Genomic DNA, 22,497 nt, shown 5'->3' on the forward strand with positions numbered 1-22,497 from the left:
CGAGCTGGGTGGGGGTGCAACGGCTGACAGGCCCGCGGTGGAGGCGGGTGAAAAAATAATTCGTGGAACGTGTTGGGCGAGGGTCGTGACGATGACCGAAAGGGAAAAATTAAATGGGGAGACCAAAACGTGTGAGACGAGACACGAGGTGACGACAACAGAAATAATAGTTGAGACAAGGGAGGTAAAGGGTGAAGAGTTGGCAGAGACACGGGAGATGGGAACGATAGAGGGAAGACTACACGATGAAGACGGGGTAAGTGACGCACACACACACACGGAGGAAGTGGAGGATAATGGGGGTGAGCTCGCGGAGCGTGTTGGGACCCGGTGCGAGCACCTGGATGGCCTCCTCCAGGAACGAGGGGAGGGAGTATGCCCCCTTGAGGCGAGTCACGACCAGGTGAGTTCGGTCGTGCTTTGCGAGGTTGAGGGGACGAGTGCTGTGGACGGGTGCACGGAGAGCTTGGGGGGTGTAGAGGCCCCGGAGACCCTTGTGGGGACACAAATCCCCAGTGTGGTTGTCCCTGTGTGTGTGGTGCAAGGTGTGAGTGCGGCACCGTGTGTGGAAGCGACCCCGTGTGTGAGTGGTGTGGTGGCGATGGTGCCGGAGTACGTGCTTCCCAGCACGCCGTGTGTGGATGAGGCACGGAGTGCGAGTGAGGAACCGCAGGTGAGTGCCCCCGCGTGTGTGAATGAGGCACGGAGTGTGGATGAGGCACAGCGGTTGAGTGCCCCCGCGTGTGTGAGTAGTATGGTTTGTGTGAGTTGTGAGGCACGCGTGGGTGAACGGCCGTGTGCAAGGTCGTTGTGTGCAAGGGAGACCGTGTGTGTGAGAGAGCGGTATGTGAGGGAGATGTCGGTTGGCATGCGGGAGCACGCAGCCGCATCTCCCGGTGTGAATGTGATGGTGTGGACTGTGTGCGTCGTAACACGCAGGTGTGCGTGGGTCGAATGGCGACGGAGACGGCGACAGAGGAGAGAAAGCCGAGTAGCGGCTGTAGTTGTTTCGAGGACCGTGCCGGGTTCACCCAGCAGTGAGCACGCGGTTCGTGCTGTGCAACGCACGAGACCGCCACGTGCTCGCTTGCGAGAGTGAAGTCCCGGTCCGGAAACGCACGCGGTGGATTTGCCGATCCCGCGGACGGACAAAGTTTAGGCAGGTAAATGGATTTGGACCGGACGGGTTCTCCACGCGATCGTGTGTGTTCAGCTCCAACGGGCAAAGCACATGTGTTCGCGTGGGGAACCCCTCGAAACGTGGGGCTTGTGTTTTTTTTTATGCGCACGGTGACGTCATGGCTGCACGTGTGGTTGGAATCCGGCAGGAGGGGCATCTCTGCCGGATGGTCGCGTCCAAGGAGGGACGAGGAACACGTGCAGCTGCATGACGTCACGGGCAGGTGCAAAGTGCGCGAGCTCTGAGTTGCCGCGCAGGTGCTGCGCATGAAAAAAAAAAAGAGAAAAGCAAGCCTCACTTTCGGGTGTACAGGATTCCTGGGCAAGGGGTGAAAGACTCCCTTACCTGGGCACAGGATGGAAACTAGTTAGGGGGAAGGGTTAGCTTAGTTAGACCGACTCCATGGGGCAGGGGTAAGTCCTCATGGAGTCCGTGGAATGGATTAGTTAGAGGGATTGTAGCCAGATTTAGGTTGGGAAATAAAATGATTGATTTGGAGACCGTGACAGACTTGTGAGTGTGTAGAGGGGACGTAGTTTAGCTACGTAGTGTTAAAAGGAACGTGCTGTAGTATAAGGGACGACGTGGGAGCACGAGTTAGTTAGGGGAGGTAGTTAGAAGGATGGCAGAGTTCAGCGGTGAGTGTGTTGAAGAGTTGTGAGGCGAGTACGTGTACATGTTGAGTGAGTGAGGCCAGCGGGTCTGTGTGAGTGGAGCGAATGGGGAATGCATGGTGCGATGAGTGATTGGGGGGAGGAGTGACTCCCACCCAAGGGACCCCGGGGTCAGTGTAGAGTGAGTTAGCGGGGTTAGTCAAATTGAAAAATGGAGGTTGTTTTGTTGTTGGTGGGAAAGTAGGCTCGAGACCCATTTGGAGGGGTGCAGGAGCCCTGTTGACGGGCTTGGGAGCGTGGCTGCGAAAGGTGAGTATCGCTGAGTGGGTACCCCGGGCACCAGGCTAGTCGGCCGCGGTAGGCCAAGGGCCCATGGGGGGCCGGGATAGAGTAGTGGGCACGGGTGCGCCTGCTTGGTGCGGGGGCCCGGGGCGCCATTAGCCGCGTGGGCAGTGTAGTGGGCACGGGTGACCCTCGGAAAGGGGCCCGGGAGGCCGGCCTGCCACGTGTGCGTTTCAGGGGAGGTGCCATGGGGGGCACTCCCCGGTGTTAGGGAGCTGGTAGGCTCGGAGGCAGTGTAGTGCCCGGGGGTGCCATAGCGGGAGAATCGGCAGAGGGTCGTGCCTGCCAAAGGGAGCCACGTGTCCCAGCCAGGAGACCGTGTGAGGGCACGGAGAGAAAATTGGGGGGCGAGGCCCGAAATTGTAAGGACACCAACACAGGCGACGGGAATCTGGGTTGTTAGAACCAATAGTTTAAGCGAGAGGCGCTTGTTGAAAGCCCCGGGGTAGTTTAACAGTTAAATGGTTAGGATAGATTAGGAGATGTACCCCTCCGCACCATCCATCCCCTCGCTGTCGTTGTGGGCCGCTGGACCCACTTGGGTTATAGATCGCCGAACTCTGGGGAGGCCATTCTGAGGCTTCGTTGGGCCTCGACACAGGACGTCAGCTCTCCCTTGTTCCCCTCTGGGAAGGGAACGTAGGGGTTGGGAGTAGGCTAGGTGACAGAATAGGTTAGCCGAACAAGGACGATAAAGGGGGTTAGGGGACGATTTATAGTGGGGGAGTAAAAATAAAAACAACAAAAAAATAAGTGGGGGCTAAATTGGTTTTTCACAAATTAAGGGAGTGGGTATGTACAGTGACAGGCAAAGGCGATAGGTTGGGAGGGAGACAGGTAGGTAGGTCCGAGCCCGCCTTCCAAGTGGCCAGCACCACCGCACTCCCTCCACCAACCTCCACTGAACGGCAAAGGCTAGCCAACTCCATCGGCTGGCCGTGTTTTTCTTCGAGGCGGAGGCCGGCCAACTTCATCGGCAGCTGTTGTTGTGCTGCAAGGCCTGTACCGGCCAGTTCATCTGCTGGCTGTTTTCTTCAAGGCCTGTGCCGGCCAGTTCATCTGCGGGCTGTGTTTGCCTGCAGCGGCCTTCTTCTGCGGGCTGTGTTTGCCTGCTCACCTTTGCCATGCCATGCCCACTGCCCACGTTCACCAGCCCCGTTCAATTTTGCTTTGCCCCCCCCTGTTCATTTCCATGTGCGCCAGGATCCGCAAGGCAACAGTTTGCAAGCTGCGAGAACTGCCCTGTTGGCAGCTACAACACGGGCCTGCAGTGGCAGCCCGTGCATCGTGTTTTGCGTCCATCCATTCATTCGTTGTGTTCATTGCGTGTGCCACTTGAGCTGGCACGGAGACTGCGTTTGTGCAGCCCATGCACCGTTGTGGTTCCTGCATTCAGTTCAAACCGTTCATGCATCCATTCGTTGTGTTCATTGCGTGTGCCACTTGAGCTGGCACGGAGACTGCGTTGTGCAGCCCATGCACCGTTGTGGTTCACTGCGTTCAGTTCAAAAGGGAGGCCTTGGACTGCGTGTGAGCAGCCAGCCACGTTCCCTGTCACCTGCATTGTTTGAGTCAGAGACTGCATGTGGGCAGCCTGGCTCCCTGCTAACTGCTTTTCTTTTGCAGAGTTCAATGATCCTGGGCCATGGTTTAGTGTAAAATTTGTAAGTTAAGGTAAGATGTACTGTACATATGAGTGCGCCCCCGGCATGTTTGTCTTAGCGCCGGCAATTTTATTTAAGTCGTCCGTGTGAGTGAGTTTGTTTAGATAGTTACGCAGCCCTCAGGTTATTTATTTTGGGGACACGAATACCATGAATGTCGCACTCAGGGATCCATAGGTAAAGTGTACTAGGGGAAAACTACACATGATGGCACACGAAAATTTGACGACTCGGGACGAGTCTGTAAAAAGGGAAGGGGGTAGTGTTGTGGTTACCAGATTCGCAAACCATCATTCAGGTCCCTTAGGTGAGGTATCTCGGTAAGTGCATGTGTAGTTAGGCCCAAACCCGTTGTCTAGTGGGAATACATGTCATTTATACGTGCTGCGACTCTTCAGGATAGCCGTTTTTCTTTTACTATCTTTATTTTGGACCAATCGCCACCATCACAACCACAACAACAACCACCAACCACAACGCCGCTTCACCACAACCGCCATGACCTTTACCGTCGCAACTCGCCACCATCGCATCACCGTCATCTCGCGCCACTCATGGGCACCGATGCTGGACTCGTGTAGGGCGCACGTTGAACAGCGTGTACAAAACCACGGATTTTCTGCTTCAAAAACGGATCCAAAACGACACACGCCCACTTTTTGCCGTCCAATCGGTGAGCGAGGGGCGACTGGCCCCGCCCCAGGGGGATCGATATATGCAAATTTGTGGATCAAAAAGCCTTCACGCCCACTTTTTCTCGGGCCAATGGGGAGCGAGGTGAAAGGTCAAAGGGAGGGGGTCAAAGGCGAAGTTACGGGGGGATAAAAGGACGGTGTTCGTCAGTCAAAGGAGTAGTAAAAGTCGGAGCGAAAGAGTCAGCAGAACGGGTAGTAAAAGTCGGAGCGAAAGAGTCAGCAGAACGAGTAGTAAAGGTCGGAACGAGTGGTAAAAGTCGGAACGAAGGAGTCGCAAGAAGTGAAAGAGTCAGCAGAACGGGAACGAGAGAGTCAGCAGAACGGGAGTCGGAGTCAAAGGAGTAGTAAAGGTCGGAACGAGGCGAAGGAGTCGGAACAGAGAGTCAAGACTTCGCGGGCGGTGGAGCTGCTCGTCGTGTGCGTTGAAGTCGGAACGGAGGGGACGAGCTGTGGAGAGGCGGCGAGGGCGGACGAGGGGGTGCTCGCGTCGTGCAGGGAGCTGCACCCCTGGGAGGCCGGCAGCGCGACCTGGCCGAGGTGGAGACGCTCGTCGCGCACATAATAAAGATCCTCTATGCCCCGAGCATCAGCAACCCCCCTCCTGTTTCCCCCCCGCGCTGAGATAGTGCGACCAAGGGGGCCCCGTTCCCACCCCCTGCCAGGCACTGTCCACGAGGCCCGCGGGTTGCGGGGCCATCGCCGCTCCGCGTCTCATCACCAGACGGGTAGGCCCGACCAGGACTCGGCCCCAGGCCTACCTCATTCTTGAGGGTATTTCTTTTCCTTGGTTTTGGGTATGTGTTGTCGGCGCCGTCTGTGAAGTAGAATTGTATAAGTGTTGCCGTGTGCTCGGTAGTCGGCATTAGCTCTGCACTGTGTTTTCACTTTTATGTTTGCTTTTTGTGTAAATGGAATTGTGTTTTCTTTTTGTGTGCATTTGGTGGAATTGTATTTGTGTGCTTCCCGTGTGCCGAGAATAAATGTGCTTTATTGTTGAACTGTTCTCCCGCTTCGCTTCGTCTTTTCCCCATTGAACCCCCATCTTGCTTCACGTAAAGGGTTGGTAGTGGGCTGAATACGCCCGATAATTAATCGAACCGTCGAGGTCGACGATAACACCGCTCGGTTATTCTGATAGTACGGAACGGGTCGCTTAAGTGGCCCGTGTCCGAAGTCGACCTGCGGCGAGGTGCGATCGCCCGGTCTACCCTCCGCGTGGGTACTTAGGTAGTTCGAATTTGGCGAGCAACCCTATCCCACGCGGGGGCTGATTGGCTCGATCGCGGTGAGACCGAAAGGTCCACCCGTGACTGGTTCCCGGCGTTAGTCCGAGAGGGTCACGACTGGATTGTCCGTCCGGTGGGCGACGTGCCGCGATTCGAGTTACGTGGCCGTCAGCACGCCGGCGGGCGCGAAATCCGCAACAATATCACGTTTTGTGTTAATAATTGTGATGTAATGCCGTGATCATCATAAATATGTAGCATCTGGCTGCAGCAGACTAATTAACAAAGGATTCCATCACCATGGATTGTGTTCTCCGATTGGAATACAACACAGGCCTCTCCAAAAAAGCATGACATAGTTGGCATATCTGCAGCCTTAGAAATTATGCTTTGCATCATTACTGGGGTGAGCTCCTGCCATTGGTACAGGACTCCATTCCTTTTGGCCATATGTCATTTGGGAATTTAATTCCACGTCTGGAATTTTGAATTTGGCCATGACAGTGCTGCACAACAATCTACTCTTTTTGTAGGCTATTTTGCAATTCCTAAAGGGTTCTAAAGGGTAATTCTTACGGGTTTCGTTTGTTTTTAGGCTTTGCCTATTTCATGTTAATAATGCCAAACTGAACCGCTTCCTCCTGACATAGGTGCGATTTTTTTTAAACGTCTGCCAGGTAATACTAACAGAGGGGACAGCCATAGTTCATCCCCTTTGAATGATTGTGATGTCATCGATGCAATGCCTCGTGGATGAATGAGCAGAATGAATGTTTCTCGTCGAGCCAGGAAATTGACCCAGACGAGACAGTTCACATTACTTCTGAATTATCCTTATTTTTTCACCAGATTCGCATCATTTACTACTACTATTACTCGACGGCTCATACTCGACAAGAGCATCATATAAAAGAATGCACTTTGCCTTGAACTCAGACAAAATGGCAGTGGGATTTCTTATTTTGATTCTCTTGAAAAGCAAACTCCAAGTTATCCAGTTGCAACAAAGTCGCAGTGAAAAACGTCGCTTCCAATCAGACTTGAACATTTCATGATAACGATCTACAAGTGCCCTATTCATAAAATCCACTCAAAAATATTGTATTACCATCATACCTTGTATTTCTTGTAGCTGTGAATAAGTTCAATTTTCTCGTAAATGTATTGCAAAAACTCCCGAACTGATATTTTGCAAGCATTTTCTTCTTATTCTTGTTGCTAATACATCCCAGCTCCTTCAGGACAAAAAAAAATGACGTCATAGATTTTGAGGACACGCATGTAAACTAAGAAATGACTGTTTCCAAAAAGGGATGATGACCTTCACAGGCCAGGTTGAACAACTGTAAAGGAATCAAAGACTGGATGACATGATAAAGGTAATCTGAGTCTCATTGTCTCTTGCAAGGAGAGCATTCAGCATCTGAGTGTAGTTCCCGTAGAAGTGCACTCTGTGGAGGAAGAATTGCACATTCTGAGTTGTCGTGGTTTTGATAAAATTGTGAGAGAATTGCGGTCAAGTGCATTTTCTGGAAACTTATGTGATTTATGATTTCAACCTTGGTTTTGGATTGTTCATCGTTCCTATCTCAGCACTTAGCTAATGATACTCGGATTCCAGATTTAAATCCCTTATTTTGATTGTCGTTGCCAATTGTTTACTAATGTCTTTGTAAGTCACGTAAAAGTACACTGATATCTCCTGTTGTCCTTTTCCTGCAAGTAACATAAGAGGATCAAGTTCCTTCATGAGCCTTTGCTGCAATCAAAGTAGTTCTTAATTGTCTTGCAGCAGATTCATTTGGGATATGACAATATTTCAACAGGAACATGAAGCAAACCTGAAGCCATTTGTGAGTAAGGTGTTATGTAGCTACTTATAATGTGGCCAAGTTAAATGCTGTCATCAAAGCATAATGTAAAATGATTTCATTTTTCATTTTATGCCATTATAAATTTACAGACAATATTCCTGTGCTGTATTGAATGGAAAAGGTGTTGCTGAAATGATGACCATTTCAGATGATTTATGAGATACACTTACAGTGTGTGCAGATATGAATTGATGGTTTCGATTCAATTTCATTGAAATCTTTGAAATTTCATCCCGCAATTTGACCTACTCAGTCATTCGCCACTGCCACCCCCAGGCACCAGCCAAGGCAAGAGGTACGGGTCACGAATGTGGCTTGCGGCAAAGGCCTCCACGACGCATACTCTACCAGGCTGGAGAACCTTTCTACTATCGACCTCGCAAGCAGGAACTCTTATGGCTGTTCAAGAAGGAGGTGAGAGTGAATTTAGACTTCAGTAAAATGGTGACCACCAACGTCCGTGGCGTAATGGTGAGATTGTCCGCTCTGAGTCTGGGAGGCGGGTGGTTGAAATCCTGGCTGAATCATACCAAAGACTTTTAAAAATACTGCTTTCTTGTTGACACTCAGCATTAAAAAAAGGATATAGCAGGGACAAACAATGCTGGGAAGGCAATGGCAAACCACACAGTATAACCATTGCCAAGAAACTGCTTCGCCATCACCAACGCTCTGTAAAAGAGTATGTACGATACATAAAATATAATAATAAAAATCAAAGATGGTGATGAAAATAATCATTCAAAGAAATATCACTGAAGGGTTATTCAACACAATACTGTACTTCATTTGACATTGTAGTAAACTATAGCTTGTATGTTTTTGACTTTTCATCCTACCATACAACCCGAATGTTCTTCATTCGATCGATCCTCACTATCAGGTGGGAGAACTCCGAGTTTGAGTTTATTTCGAAATCAAACATAAGTGGACTCTGTGGCAACTTCTAACATTTTCTTCTTCCTCTTTTTATTCTTATTGCTTTTCCTCTTCTTCTTTGTCTTCTTCTTTGTCTTCTTCTTTTCTTCTTCTTCTTCGTCTATAAATTGTCTTCTCTTTTATTCTTCTCTCCCCATTCCACTTTGCTTTCCCATATACATATTCTCGGATAGAGACTATTATTAGTGTGGAACAAAAGACTTCCGAGATGATGGGAATTGGAGTCCAGTCTTTATTACTCCATAACGATAAACTCTCAGATAACGGCCAAAACCCCGCCGGAAATCCCACAAAGGAAAGAACCACCAGATGAATCACATCTGCACGACGAAAACCATATTAACCTACAAGTTGGGTCACTTGATCAAGATCATGTTTGAGGTTTGTTTTTCCTCAATCTCACATATTCGAGAGGTTTCATGTTGTCGAGCAGTCTCATGTTGTCGTTTTTTAATATTATTTTCAGACACACACACACACACACACACACACACACACACACACACACACACACACACACACACACACACACACACACACACACACACACACGGGATTGCCTTGACTATGACCTGACCCTGAGTATCACCAGCCACATATGCAAAAGTCGGTGGAGATTGACCCACCCATTGTTTACCTGCATCAGTGGATCCACAACCTCAGTTGTGTCCAGGCAGTCATTCAACTCACACAGACTAAATCAAAATAAAGACCAATTACTGCACTGTCGTTCCAAGAAGGAACCAAAGGAACATAACAACACACACACACACACACACACACACACACACACACACACACACACACACACACACACACACACACACACACACACACACACACACAAACACACACACACACACACACACACACACACACACACACACACACACACACACACACACACACACACCGAACAGTTCACAAAGGAGCGACTGGTCAATGGTGATGTTGTGGTCACTTCGAAGCTGCATTTGTATGGGTCTTCAATCTCCTAAATTCTCGGCTGTAAGAAGTTGGTGAAAACGGCAGTACTCAGATGCAGTCGTATACTTAATGAGTTCAGTCTTCAAAGTTGTATATGAGGTGTAAGTTGGAGGTTGGAGGAAAACATATCACACCTCCATCACACAGTCTGGTGATGAGGAGCCAACAATGTATTTGAACCACGTCAATTCAGTAGTAATGTTTCGTGTGTCTAATTGGGCTTCGACTTGTGCAAACTACAACTGTGGGTCACTGTGCCAGAATGGCGTCAAACTGCTGCTACTGATGAAGCCTGTTGAGCGTCCGGGAAGGACACGGCTGGGTGTTCGTTCCCAGCAACTGGTTGCACGCTTGCAGCTCCATGACCATGCATTTATATCTTGTCGGGGTCAGCAGTTTAACGTGGAAGAAAAGACATCCGAGGTGTTCGGATTCTGAGTGAAGTCTTCATTACTATGGAATGGTAAACTCTCACATAATGACCAAAACTCCTATGGAAATCCCGCAATGGAAATAACCACCAGACCAACCAAAGCTCAAGCATATTAACCCATGATGGAACCATAGTAGTCCAAGTGTTGGCCAGAAAAACGTGCATGAGGGTCCGCACAATGTTTTTCTGCATTTTTGTGATCACCAGGCCATGTGAATGAATATTCCGATTGATGCCACTCTGGCACCCTTGAGCGTTTTTGTAGAAATCCATTAATATGCAAATTAGCGGTGGCCATTGTCGAAATTACTATTTTTCTTAATATCTCCAAAAGTAAGGATCCAAATAGTCTGGTTGAGGTGTCTACACCCATGTTTTTAGGGTCACTGGTCATGATACACCCACTTACAATTTAATAACATTTAAATTTAGCTCAGTAATATGCAAATTAGCAGTCGCCATTATTGAAAATGTAGATAAATAGACATATAGATAGAAAAAAAAACACTTCAGTCTTTGTGAATATAGATCACTTTATTATTCGTACAGATTCAACAATTCATCAGTATGCAATGAAAGCAGCTAACAACATGAACAAAAGAAGACATTCCTGTGTAAATCAAATGTTCATATATATATATATATATATATATATATATATATATATATATATATATATATATATATATATATATATATATATATATATATATATATAACAGGTTTGTAAACCTTAGGGAGGCTACTTCAGTGCTTGGTGTCTCATTCAGTGTCAGAGTCATCAAGGGCAAATGCAGCAGCTGTCTTGGGCACTCATTCCTGCAGCCAGTATCTCCATGGCAGGTACAGAAAACTGTGCATGGTAACTTGGCTGCTGTGCAGCAGCATTGAGCTGTGTATCATTGCTTGTCGGAGGAACATCCACATCGTATTAGCTCCAAGACCTCTGGTGGTGCAAGAGCGACGTTGGGCGGCAGCAAAATGGGAGTAATGATCTTGATGCCTCATCATGTTTCCATCCGTACTGAGTGGGATCCAGAGGTGATGGCTGCAGCTCAGCAGCTGATTTCCATATTGCTGTCTGGATATGAGGGCATCACACATTTTGTTCAAAGGACTCTGTAGTTGGTGGCAGAGCCTTTCCGTCTGGTGCTTTGATGGCATTTGGTTTCGCCATCTTCATAGACCACACCTCTTTGCGAACATCAGACATGTTGCTTCTCTCCTTGCTACCAAAGCAAACAGCCATGAACACAGTGGCTTCGGCGATGACATCGTCAATAGATGCATCCACATTCCCAAGTTTTTGAAGTGAATGGCCTGCTGCGAGTGTCTTCATGCCAGTCAGTTTACCTGTACCATACATCTGGGCAACGGTGTCGCAACCTGTCAGTGCGTATAAAGCTAGTAGGTCTTGCACCTTCCCGGCATGCTTTCTGGCAGTGGCCCCAATGTCGATCAACGATCGGCCAGGACATGTTGCTTCCATTGTAACGCAGCATTGCAGATGAAGTTATGCGAAGTGATACACAAGCAAGATGAACACATCAGTATCATCACAGATGACTGTGATGCATTTTGCGCCATTCTCTGCATCTTTAGCAACTTGCTGAATCATGATGACATCTGCCTCCTCAAGCGTCGTCTTCAAATCAGTGCGACACCTTTGGGCTCCGTGGTGTATTTCCACTGGGGTAGACTCCTGTCCCGCAATGGCGAGCCTGTGTTGGCTTTGCTTTCTCTGTTGACTAACGTCAATCAAATTCTGGCAAATCTGTTCTATCAGCTGAACTTTGTTCTCAGTTACTGACAGAACCACCAGCTGTGGAGGCAGTGGAGTCTGGCGGTTCAACCTGTGGCGCCTGCTCGCTTGCTGCTCAGCTCTTGCTAATCTTGTTCCGCCCTTGATGCTGAAATCATGATATCTGTCAAATACCAGATATACATCTGATTTTTCCACCTTCGCCATGATGTAGCTCGTGAAGTTGTCGCCAAAGTCTTGCACAATTCCACTGTTAGGCCATTGAATAACCCAGAGGATTTCACAACCATCTAAGTTGGTGACTTCAGGTTGTGGAGCCAGTCTTGTTGAGATTTCCACTTGGAGATTCTTCTTCAATGTCGACTTGGTCTTTGCTATTCTCATCTCCCCATTTTCATTGAACATTGATGTTGGCACAGGTGCAAGCTCGTACTCGAAGATGTCACATAGTTTGATGTTTTGACTTTGTTGGAGTCCCATGACCCGGGAGTAGACGAGATTTAGATCACAAACCTCAGTAGATCCCACACACATGACTTTCCGTGTCACTGCCATAGTTATAACTTGTTTAGATAAGGGAGCGTTGAATCCTGCTGTCCAGCTTTCTTCATACAAATGCATCTGTGCTCGACCAATGTCAACTGCCCTTGGCGTGTTCACCTTCTCCGGTCCAATTCTGCCAGTTACAATGTTGACAATTCTGTCTGCATGTTTGTTTGGGTGAAGTGGGTCGATACAGGACTGGAGTTTTCTCCTTATCTTATCTCGGTCCTCTTCATCAGATCGTATGCATGATGGCTTCTCTTCCTTGTGAATGGTCACCTTGTGACTATGTGCCCCTCAGACATATCTGTGAGATGGTGGACTACCTGACTAAACATGTGCATACTATATTCCCACTTCTTCGGTGTAGAAGGCTTCAGTGTAATGCCAACGATTCCATGTATGCCATGACCGTAGCACATGAAGATGGACTCGATGTACATATCCGACCATATGCCTTTCAATAGGCCCTTCTTGTGCCGCGTGATCTTGTTCACGTGATCTCCTTTTACGAACATTTCCAGAATGTCTCCATGAAGCCTTTCCATTGATCGAAGGTCACAGAGCCCATATCTTCCATAGTTGTGATGTCCAGCTGCGAAGATGTAGGGAACCATCTCCTTCATAGCCCAAAGACGCAATGGCCAGTCTCCTTCACACTCAGCACGAACAAACGCCAACATGATGAGTACAGGTTTCACAAGGTGCTGTACTCATAGCTGTGCAGTCATGGTCTTTGTTGCTTTGGTTTCAAGAGTGACCATTAAGTGTTCATGACTTTCTGCCTGAGCCACGCTGGAACGAAGGACCTCCTCAGTCACCAATCGCAGGGCCCTGAAGTTTTGGGGAAACTTTTTTCCACCAGGCATATGAGAAACACCTCCAAAGGCAGATTTCATCACGTCTTCCAGCCCACTTTCAGCAATCAAGTTCCCCACACAACCGATGAAACTCATAAGGGTGTGCATGCCGCCCAGCCTTGGTAATGAACTGGGTAAATCGCTCAGGATAAACCCATTTAACATTATCGGCCAATCTATACAGCCGTTGGTCATTTGTGAAGATGGTTACGGTTTGTCCACACTCTGCGGTCAAGTGTTTTCCCTCCTCCATTGCTGTAAACATCGTGTCTGGATCAGCTGGATCCATATCCATGAGTGGTGTATAAATGGCCCACGTTGCAGGTTGGATGGATCATCCTTGTTCTCTGCAGAGCTTCGTATTAAAGCCACCAAACTCTGGTGTGTTCTGATCAGAAGTTATTTGCTTCAGAAAAGAGAAATCCATATCTTGAACTCTCCTAAGTTGTATAGCTTGATGAGCCAATACACGGAGAGGTAATACCACACGTGTGGCTTCTTCACCTGGCATCGCTGGTTTCTCAGGTCCCTTGTACCTTTTAACTGAAATGTCTTCTGTCACAAGTGTCTTCATTTCATCATGGGTCAATCCTCTGATGATGGCTTCATCTTCAGATGTGGAAGATATCTCCTGATCTTTTCTGGTAAGTAGTACTGCAAGAGAATGTGTTGAAACAAGTCCATTCTGGGATGAGATATTTGTGTCGAAGTTGTCAGCAACAACCTGAACGAGGCCACGTTCAGCATTGGCGGTTCCCCTAATCCCGGAGTGAACAGTTACAGCCTTTGCTGCTGATCCCTTGAAACGCTGAAACTCATCATAGAAACAGGTCACACGTTAGTTGTACAACTGCTCGATGAGGCTTTTACGACTGACTAGAACTCCCAGTGCTATTTGGAGTGTAGTTGGTCGATTGGTGATCATATTCGTTATGATGTTTCCCATCAGAGCTTCTGGAAGTGTGCAGTCCAGTTTAGCTGATATTTTGGAGAGCAGCAATTGAAGGGTTGAACTCACTGCTTCATTAGCAATATCGATATTAATTCTAGTCTGATAGGAACTGGGGTTGGACGACAACTGCTTAGATTGCTGTGCAACCTCCTTGGTAATTCATTCTGCGGAAACATCAATGGCGTCATCTTCATCTGGTGCTACTAAGTTGATCGCAGTAGACGCTCTGCTGCGAAACAAGATTAAACTAGAGACACCTTCACCAGACAGAACCAGAAGCTCAGAGCCAAGTATATCTAACAATTTGGATAACAGGGTTCATCGAGAGTATAGCTTTCATCTATGATCCTTGTACATATTGTAGACTTCTACTGAATTTCAGATGCAGAACATGTTGTTTATCATTGATAGGATGGTAGAACTGACAGGTGGCTCAATGTCCTGAGTTTCTCTGCCACTGTGTGTTGCTGCTGCAACAGAATGGGTTGCCATGAAGGACTTTCTGCAGTCATCGTGATATCTCACATCAGCAGCATGAAGATCGCGGATTGCGCCCATTAATCGTATCTTGACCTGGCGTCCTTCTTCATCCTGGCGGGAGTCGATAACATCTAGAATAGTTTGTTTGAAAGTTGTCCGATCAACACGATCTGCAGTCCTATGAAGGAGAACTCGCCGCCAACGATTAGGATTCTTCTTATCAAAGTCCATGATGCACTTTTCTCCGCAAAAAATGCAATGTTCTTTAAAGTCAAATACTGTCGTCTTGAACGGCGGCTTCTTTTGCTTGTTGAAGCATCTTCCAAACAGACATTACTCATTCGTTTCAAGTGTCTTTCTATGTGTGAGCGTGATGTGTACATTGACACAGTCTCTATGGCATTTGAGCTCGATAGATTTGTCTGCCTGTAATTTCTGTTCAAGCTCTTCATGTTTACCATCTTGTCTTGCTTTGCTTGACCGGATGATACTTCACACTCCGTCTGGACCAACTGTTACCAGAGGTTTTCCAGCTTTAGTTGCATCGCAGGGACTGAAGAAACAGTCTCCCATGGTGATGGAGCCTCAACCTGTAACAATAGAGGTAATTATAATAATCAGTAAACATTTAATTTCTTTGTTCGTATTTTAAAAAATTCTCAGGAAACAGGTTCCACCCTGTGAACTTTTAAAAAAATCAATAAAATCCACAGTTGCTTTCAGACAGATCATGTTAAATAATAAATAAAAAACTTGCTTGCAAATAATATCGATCATTTCACTGTATCAGAAAAAATTACTCTTACTTAAAACTCAGTTCTCCATGTTTCTTTCATTACATTACAAGCCTCAACTTACTTGATCACAAACAGTTCATGCTGTTGATCTTCTGAGGTCAGCCGTTTCTTCACAACTGTACTGGGGATAAACGACTCTGCGCAAGTTATTTTCAAACAGTTTTGTTGTTGTTGTATAACTGTGCTGCAAAAACGCCGATCGGCGCGGACAAATTCAGGGGGTATGGTTATGCTAATTTGCATATTAATGAGCTAACTTTAAATGTTATCAAATTTTAAGTGGGTTTATCATGACCAGTGACACTAAAAACATGCGTTTGGACACCTCAACCAGGCTGTTTGGATGCTTACTTCTGGAGATATTAAGAAAAATTGTTATTTTGATAATGGCGACTGCTAATTTGCATATTAATGAGCAAAATTTAAATATTAAATTTTAAGTGGATTTATCATGACCAGTGACCCTAAAAACATGGGTGTAGGCACCTCAACCAGGCGGTTTGGATGCCTACTTTTGGAGATATTAAGAAAAATAGTAATTTTGACCGCTAATTTGCATATTGATGGATTTCTACAAAAATGCTCAAGGGTGTCAGAGTGGCATCAATCGGAATATTCATTCAGATGGTCTGGTGATCACAAAAATGCAGAAAAACATTGTGCGGACCCTAATGCAAGGTCATCTTGAAAAATGGTGTTTGACATCCGGACGAGAGGCAAAATGATGCAGACAACACATTCATGAATGTCACTCCAGGCTCAATAAACTGCTCGTACTTGCAAGACGACTCTATATCTGAAAGTAGTCAGAAAATTCTCGCACCAAGGTGATGTTTCTGCACGAGTTAAAGTCAAACAATAACATCATAACTTCTCCCCTTTTTGAAAAAGAAATCTTACTCCACTTTTGGAATACACATCATACATCATTCATGACTCAACAATGGTTCCATCATAGGTTAATATGCTTGGGCTTTGGAAAAGCTTTGTGAAAATCCACTGCCACTAATGGGGTGGGTGGGGGACATATCGCAGATAGAGCAGGGTGGGGGAGGGGGGCGAGACCAGAGAGGAGATATTAGAAGACAGAAAGACCACCAACCTGTGTGCGGTGAGAGAAGGAGAGGCCCAAAGACTCATCCTCATTGTGGGAGATACCAATGATCCTAAATGCCTTGGTTTGCACAGTGTGAACTCAAGAATTGTTCCCCAAAACAGTGGGGAACAGAGACATTAGGAAATCTGTGGAAGGGAGAAGGATGGGGTTGGAAACATGGGGGATACAAGATGGATAGTACATGGACTTTCAGGAAGGAAAGCAGGATCTCTGTGAAACAAGAAAATATCTCTCCAAAAGACCATTTGGAACGCCCCTTCCCCCCATGTACTTTCTCAACAATCCTCTGGAAAAAGTCCTTTCATTCAAGCTTCTGGGTCTCACTATCTGCCATGATCTTTCCTGGGAAAGCCACATTTCCAAGCTGGCCTCCAAAGCCAGTCACTGACTGGGAATCCTCCGTCGTGCAAAGTCCTTCCTCGGCCCACCTGAGCTCCTGACCACATACAAAGCTTTCGTCTGCAGCCTGATGGGGTACTGCTCTCCCCTCTGGGCTGGTTCTTTTGCCTCTCACCTTTCTCGGCTTCACACTGTGGAAACCAAGGCATTTAGGATCATTGGTATCTCCCGCAATGAGGATGAGTCTTTGGGCCTCTCATTCTCTCATCGCACACAGGTTGGTGGTCTTTCTGTCTTCTAACATCTCCTCTCTTGTCTTGCCCCCCTCCCCCACCCTGCTCTGTCTGCGATATGTACCCCCCCCCCCCCGCCCCATATTTCCACAGGGCGCTCAAGGTCCACCAACAACCCCCTTCTGGTAAAACTACCGAAATCACGAATCACTGCTCACCTTCACTCTTTCATTCCTCTTTTTTCCCACCGTTGGAATAATTATCCTTCTTCCGTGAAGTTGAACAATAGTGATATGGTGGTGGAGAGACTTTCATAACCAGAGCTGAAGGACATAGAGTGACAACGTGGTGACATTTGCAAAGGTTCTTAAAGGAAGAACTTATTTTTAGCTCAGCATGTTGCAGAGTGCACATTATAGAATTTGTTTGTGCACCAGCTGAGAGGTTTGAGGAGAGTGAGTGACCTTGATTTTATTTTTGTCTTGCATGCGGTGAGGAGAGGGCTTGAGCGAAACACCGATATAATGAATAAACCGAAATAATGCATTGGATCTTCTCAACATGGACATTAATTTATTTGTGGTGGAAATGGAATACCTGTACGCTGCATTGGGGACATTTTACTTGTACGCAGTCTATCTGGACAAGCAGATCACCACACGGCATTACTTTTCCATGCTGACATGGATTTTCACAAACCAGCCTTGGACGGCACAATTTGTCTATTTTATGCTACTGGGAAATACCTTCTGATCTAAAAAAAAAGGGTGAAATACCGAAACATTGTTACTCTAAGTTGTTGGCAGATGTACTTTTTTTTCAACAATGTTCTGCAGAGGAGCTAAATAACGAAAAGCAGCAGGTTTACAGATGATACCAAAAGGTGTGTGTGTGGGGTGGGGGGATGAAGGGGCAGGGGAGGGGAGGGGTTTTATTGAATATAGCTGTAGTTTTGTGGTCGAAAGTGGTTTGCCACATACATGTACATATGTCCCAAGAGTGCCTTCACAGCAACAAAAAAGTTATAATACCTACTTAATAGATGTGCTCATGCTAAAATAGTAGTACTTAATAGACATACTCACATTCCAATACTACAAAATGAATAGCATACATACTCACGTTCCAATAGTACGTACTGAATAGAAGTACTCACCATGAAAAAGCGTTTAGTTTGTGAGCACGAATTTTGGCCACTGGGCTGAAGTGGAGAAGTCTGTCTTTGTTTTATCTTGTTGCAGTTTATACATGTAGTAAAAACACTTCCCACTATCGTGCATACCAGTCTGTGAAGCACATGACTCCTGCTGGTGTTACATGAATGCCATCTGCCCAAATTATGCCATGGAGTGAGCTCGGTGATCTGAAAAATGGCAGACCAATCAGCTGACTGCCAATTTTATTTCAGAACTTCACTCTCACCCCGTTGAATATGTTTCACTGAACATCTGAACATATGCAGTGAAGTGATCATGGCTGTTATTATCCTTTTTGGCTCATTGTGTTGTCAATATTCCACAATGCCTTCTTGAAGAAAATGGCTGTGTGCCAGTACACAAGCAAATTTCCATATAAATGCTGCCATTTTATAGACACTAGCTGGCCAGGGTACCCATCTCCAATGGGTTCGTATATGTTTCACCTCAATTGAGCAATTGTTTTTGAGTCTGGATTGCGTAGAATTTATCCTCCGATTGAAATGGGAGTTCAATGTAAAGTGATGATGTGGACCGTAACACATGGCACATGTAAACCTTAGAGACAATGGCGGTCCGCTCAGAATAACAACTTTCGTTAGTGGTTTAAAAAAAAAAAAAAATATATATATATATATATATATATATATATATATATATATATATATATATATATATATATATATATATATATATATGTATATATGTCATGCCGAGCACGACACTTGTGATATCCAAATAAACAATAGTTGACATGGAAACATCATTTTGGTGATTTGGAAAATTTGCCTTATCAAGTGTTTTCCACGATGGAATGTTGCGTGTCCCAAATTTGGAAGACGTATTTTCTAATTGGGTCCAACTCGGTGTTTTACATGTTTTGCATGGCACTGAACCTAACCTTTGACTGATTTTGACCAGAATTTATACACAAGTATGACATGTTTACAAATAAACTGCGTAAGTTTCAATCTGATACTTTGAAAGATTCCTGAGGTTTGACAATAGTAAAACCACAAGAAATCCCATTTGATGATAATGGGGTGAAATTGTTGTCATGGTCATTGTTTTCTCTTTGCCACACGGGACTTTTTCAATGCCATTGGGACTTTTTTCTTTGCCAAGTGGGACTTTTTCTGTGCTACGTGGGACTTTTTCTTTGCCATGTGAAACCTTTGGCTATGCAACCAACCAAGGCAAGACCGCCAAAAAAAAACAGGACAGATAAAATTAATTAATTATATTTTGTGCCCTTTTAGCGTGGTATTTAGGCGGTTTATCAATGGTGGATGGGGGGGGGATTGATTATGGCTGGTGACCCTCTTAGTGTTACTCCAAAGGCTCTCAGACAGCAGGTCTTAGGGGTTTAATGGTTATAATGGGGTCTATATGATCTAAGATTTTAGTGTTCTAAGGGGTCTTCGGGGTCGTTGGGTTTTAAAGTAGTAACATTGTCTTAAAAGCAGAAGGGGTCTTTGGGGTCTAAATGGTCATGAGGAGGCTTAATCTGGATTAGGGTTATAAAGGGTCTTAAACAGTCTTAGGGGTGAAAATGGCCAAAGGGGTTAAGGGTCTTCGAGGATCTTAAAGGGTATTGGGAGTTATAAGGGTCTTGAGGCTCTGAATGTTCTTCGGGTTTTAAGGGGTATTCGGGGTAATGATGGTGTAAATGGTGTAATGGTGTAATGGTGTAAAGGTATAGTGGGGTCTGGAACTCGCAATGCACACACGCCCACACAGACACAGCCACAGACTGACACCGGATGCATGCACATATCCTATTATAGTATAGAATATGAGTAACTTTCAAGGTGGTTTATGGCTGGCCAACTCCATTTAAAAGTGGTAATAAGGATCCATTTTCACATTACTTATGTGAAGTAGAAATGGTGCGAAGGTGTGGAGTATAAAATGAGAAAGAAGAAGTTAGAGAAAGAAGGAAAGGAAGAGGATTGTGGAAAGAAGGGAAAGGAAGTTTGGAGAAAATTGAAGCAAATGGAGGGACATTTTGTAATTGCTTCAATCTACATTTCTGAGGGAAATGTGCATGGCTTGTACTTTGAAAAGTTCTGAAGGGTCATGCGTCATCCAAGTAATATGTACAATATCAAATGGTCATGTAACGTGTGGTAAAGTTTCAGTTTTCTCTGTTGAACAGTTTTCGATGTGCACTCTTTACACGAGAACTGCCACTTTATAACTACTGGTAGTGATGACAGTGTCCCAAGACGTCCCGCTTTGATGCAACCCCACTTTGATGCAACCCCACTTTGATGGGATACCTGACCCATTACGTCCTGTTCATTCAATTTAAGTTAGAATGGGATTAAAATAAATTCAATTCAAATAAAATGGAAGATCAAATAGGTACAGTCCTGCATTGGACTCATCAGAAGGAACCCGAACGAGCAAAAAGCAAAGATGAAGTCGTCAGGAGGAACTTGGACTGGATTCACATTTCAGCTGCTATTCCTTTACCCTCAAACCCATCCAGGCACAGCCCAAGTGAGCCTTATTCAAAAACAAACAAACAAACAAAAAACGCAGATCCAAAAAATTAAATAATTTTAGCTGCCACACCATGCGTCCAGTCAGGTTGAAATTTAAAACATATGTTCCCCATTGCTACGAGATCACAATTTGAAAGTTTCACATCAATTGATGTCATGGCTCAAGAGAGAAAAATTAAAAAAAAATTTCCTTCAGTCTGTATGCTTGGTGTTGGCTTTATGGTGAGGGTGGTGGGCTTTGGCTCCGAGAGTCCTGAGTTCAAATCCCGCTCAGCTGTTGATGTAATACCAGATGGGGATAACTCTGCCTGTCATCCTTCCAAGGTCGGCAAAACGAGGGCCAGCTTGCTGGTATACTGTGTCGGAGTGGTGACCCGTTCAGGATTATGTCCAATAGCCTAGGAGACTGCTTAAGCAGCACCAACGCTCTCCACAGAGTATGGTCTTATTGTCCTCCTCCTCTTTCAATCTAATATGGATATGTAATTTAGCTCTTACCCATAAGACAGTTCAGAATGACAAGATAGAATAGTTTTATATATATATATATATATATATATATATATATATATATATATATATATATATATATATATATATATATATATATATATATATATATATATATATATATATATAGGCGTTGTGTGGTTGATGTTTGCTTTTAACCAAGCCCGTGCCACTTCTCTGAGGGGAAGAAAAGGTAAAAAACCTCCAAAAAGTAACAAAAAACAAAAACATGAATTTCATGAATAAAATTTTTTTTTTTTTGCATTTTCTTCCTTGGATCTTGTGTAGATGGGTTGGTGTGGTGTTCACGCAGGCATGATGGGCTGAATGGCCTCCACCTGTGTTGGATTTCCTTGATATATATATATATATATATATATATATATATATATATATATATATATATATATATATATATATATATATATATATGTATATGTATATATATATATATATATATATATATATATATATATGTATATATGTGTATATATATATATATATATATATATATATATATATGTATATATATATATATATATATATATATATATATATATATATATGTATATATATGTATGTATATATATATATATATATATATATATATATATATATATATATATATATATATATATATATATATATATATCTCTTCTTCCTCTTTCGGCTTGCTCCCGTTAGGGGTCGCCACAGCGGACCAACTGTCTCCATTTTTCGTTTTGTTGTCCGCATAATGATTTGGCATAGGTTTTTACGCCGGATGCCCTTCCTGACGCAACCCTGGTCGCCTCTTACGACACACAGGGATATGGTACACCTATTCTAACCGGGGCATACACCGGGACCAGTACACTGGCACTCATTTCGCCGACCTTGAAAGGATGACAGGCTGAGTCAACCCCCTGGTGTTAATTCAGCAGCCAACGGGGCTTGAACTCAGGATCCTGGGATCCCAAGCCACCACCCTAACCACTAAGCCAACACCAGGCTGTATATGTATATGTATGTATATATATATATATATATATATATATATATATATATATATATATATATATATATATATATATATATATATATATATATATATATATATATATATATATAATTAATTAAGTCCGTTTTATTGAGACACGTTCTATATGTATAGATGCACATATACATACACAGACACATGTCTGACAATTTTTATTAATTGTACACTATCGTCATTTGCTAAAATATAATACAATTGAAAGGAT

At 44.9% G+C, this 22,497-nt stretch overlaps 1 protein-coding gene across 11 annotated transcripts in view; it reads left to right on the plus strand.

Moving 5' to 3' along the window:
* Positions 1-22,497, plus strand: part of LOC147034931 (DNA (cytosine-5)-methyltransferase 3A-like) — a 516,888-nt gene that overhangs the window by 147,439 nt on the left and 346,952 nt on the right. For all 11 annotated transcript variants that reach the window (XM_085891359.1, XM_085891342.1, XM_085891335.1 and 8 more), the window contains one exon: positions 7,872-8,009. In XM_085891359.1, the coding sequence (XP_085747485.1) occupies positions 7,872-8,009 (138 nt within the window). The remainder of the gene's footprint in view (positions 1-7,871; positions 8,010-22,497) is intronic.

This window comes from Eptatretus burgeri, chromosome 1, assembly GCF_056783735.1.
Source record: "Eptatretus burgeri isolate ZD-2024b chromosome 1, Ebu_testis_v1, whole genome shotgun sequence".
NCBI lineage: Eukaryota > Metazoa > Chordata > Myxini > Myxiniformes > Myxinidae > Eptatretus > Eptatretus burgeri.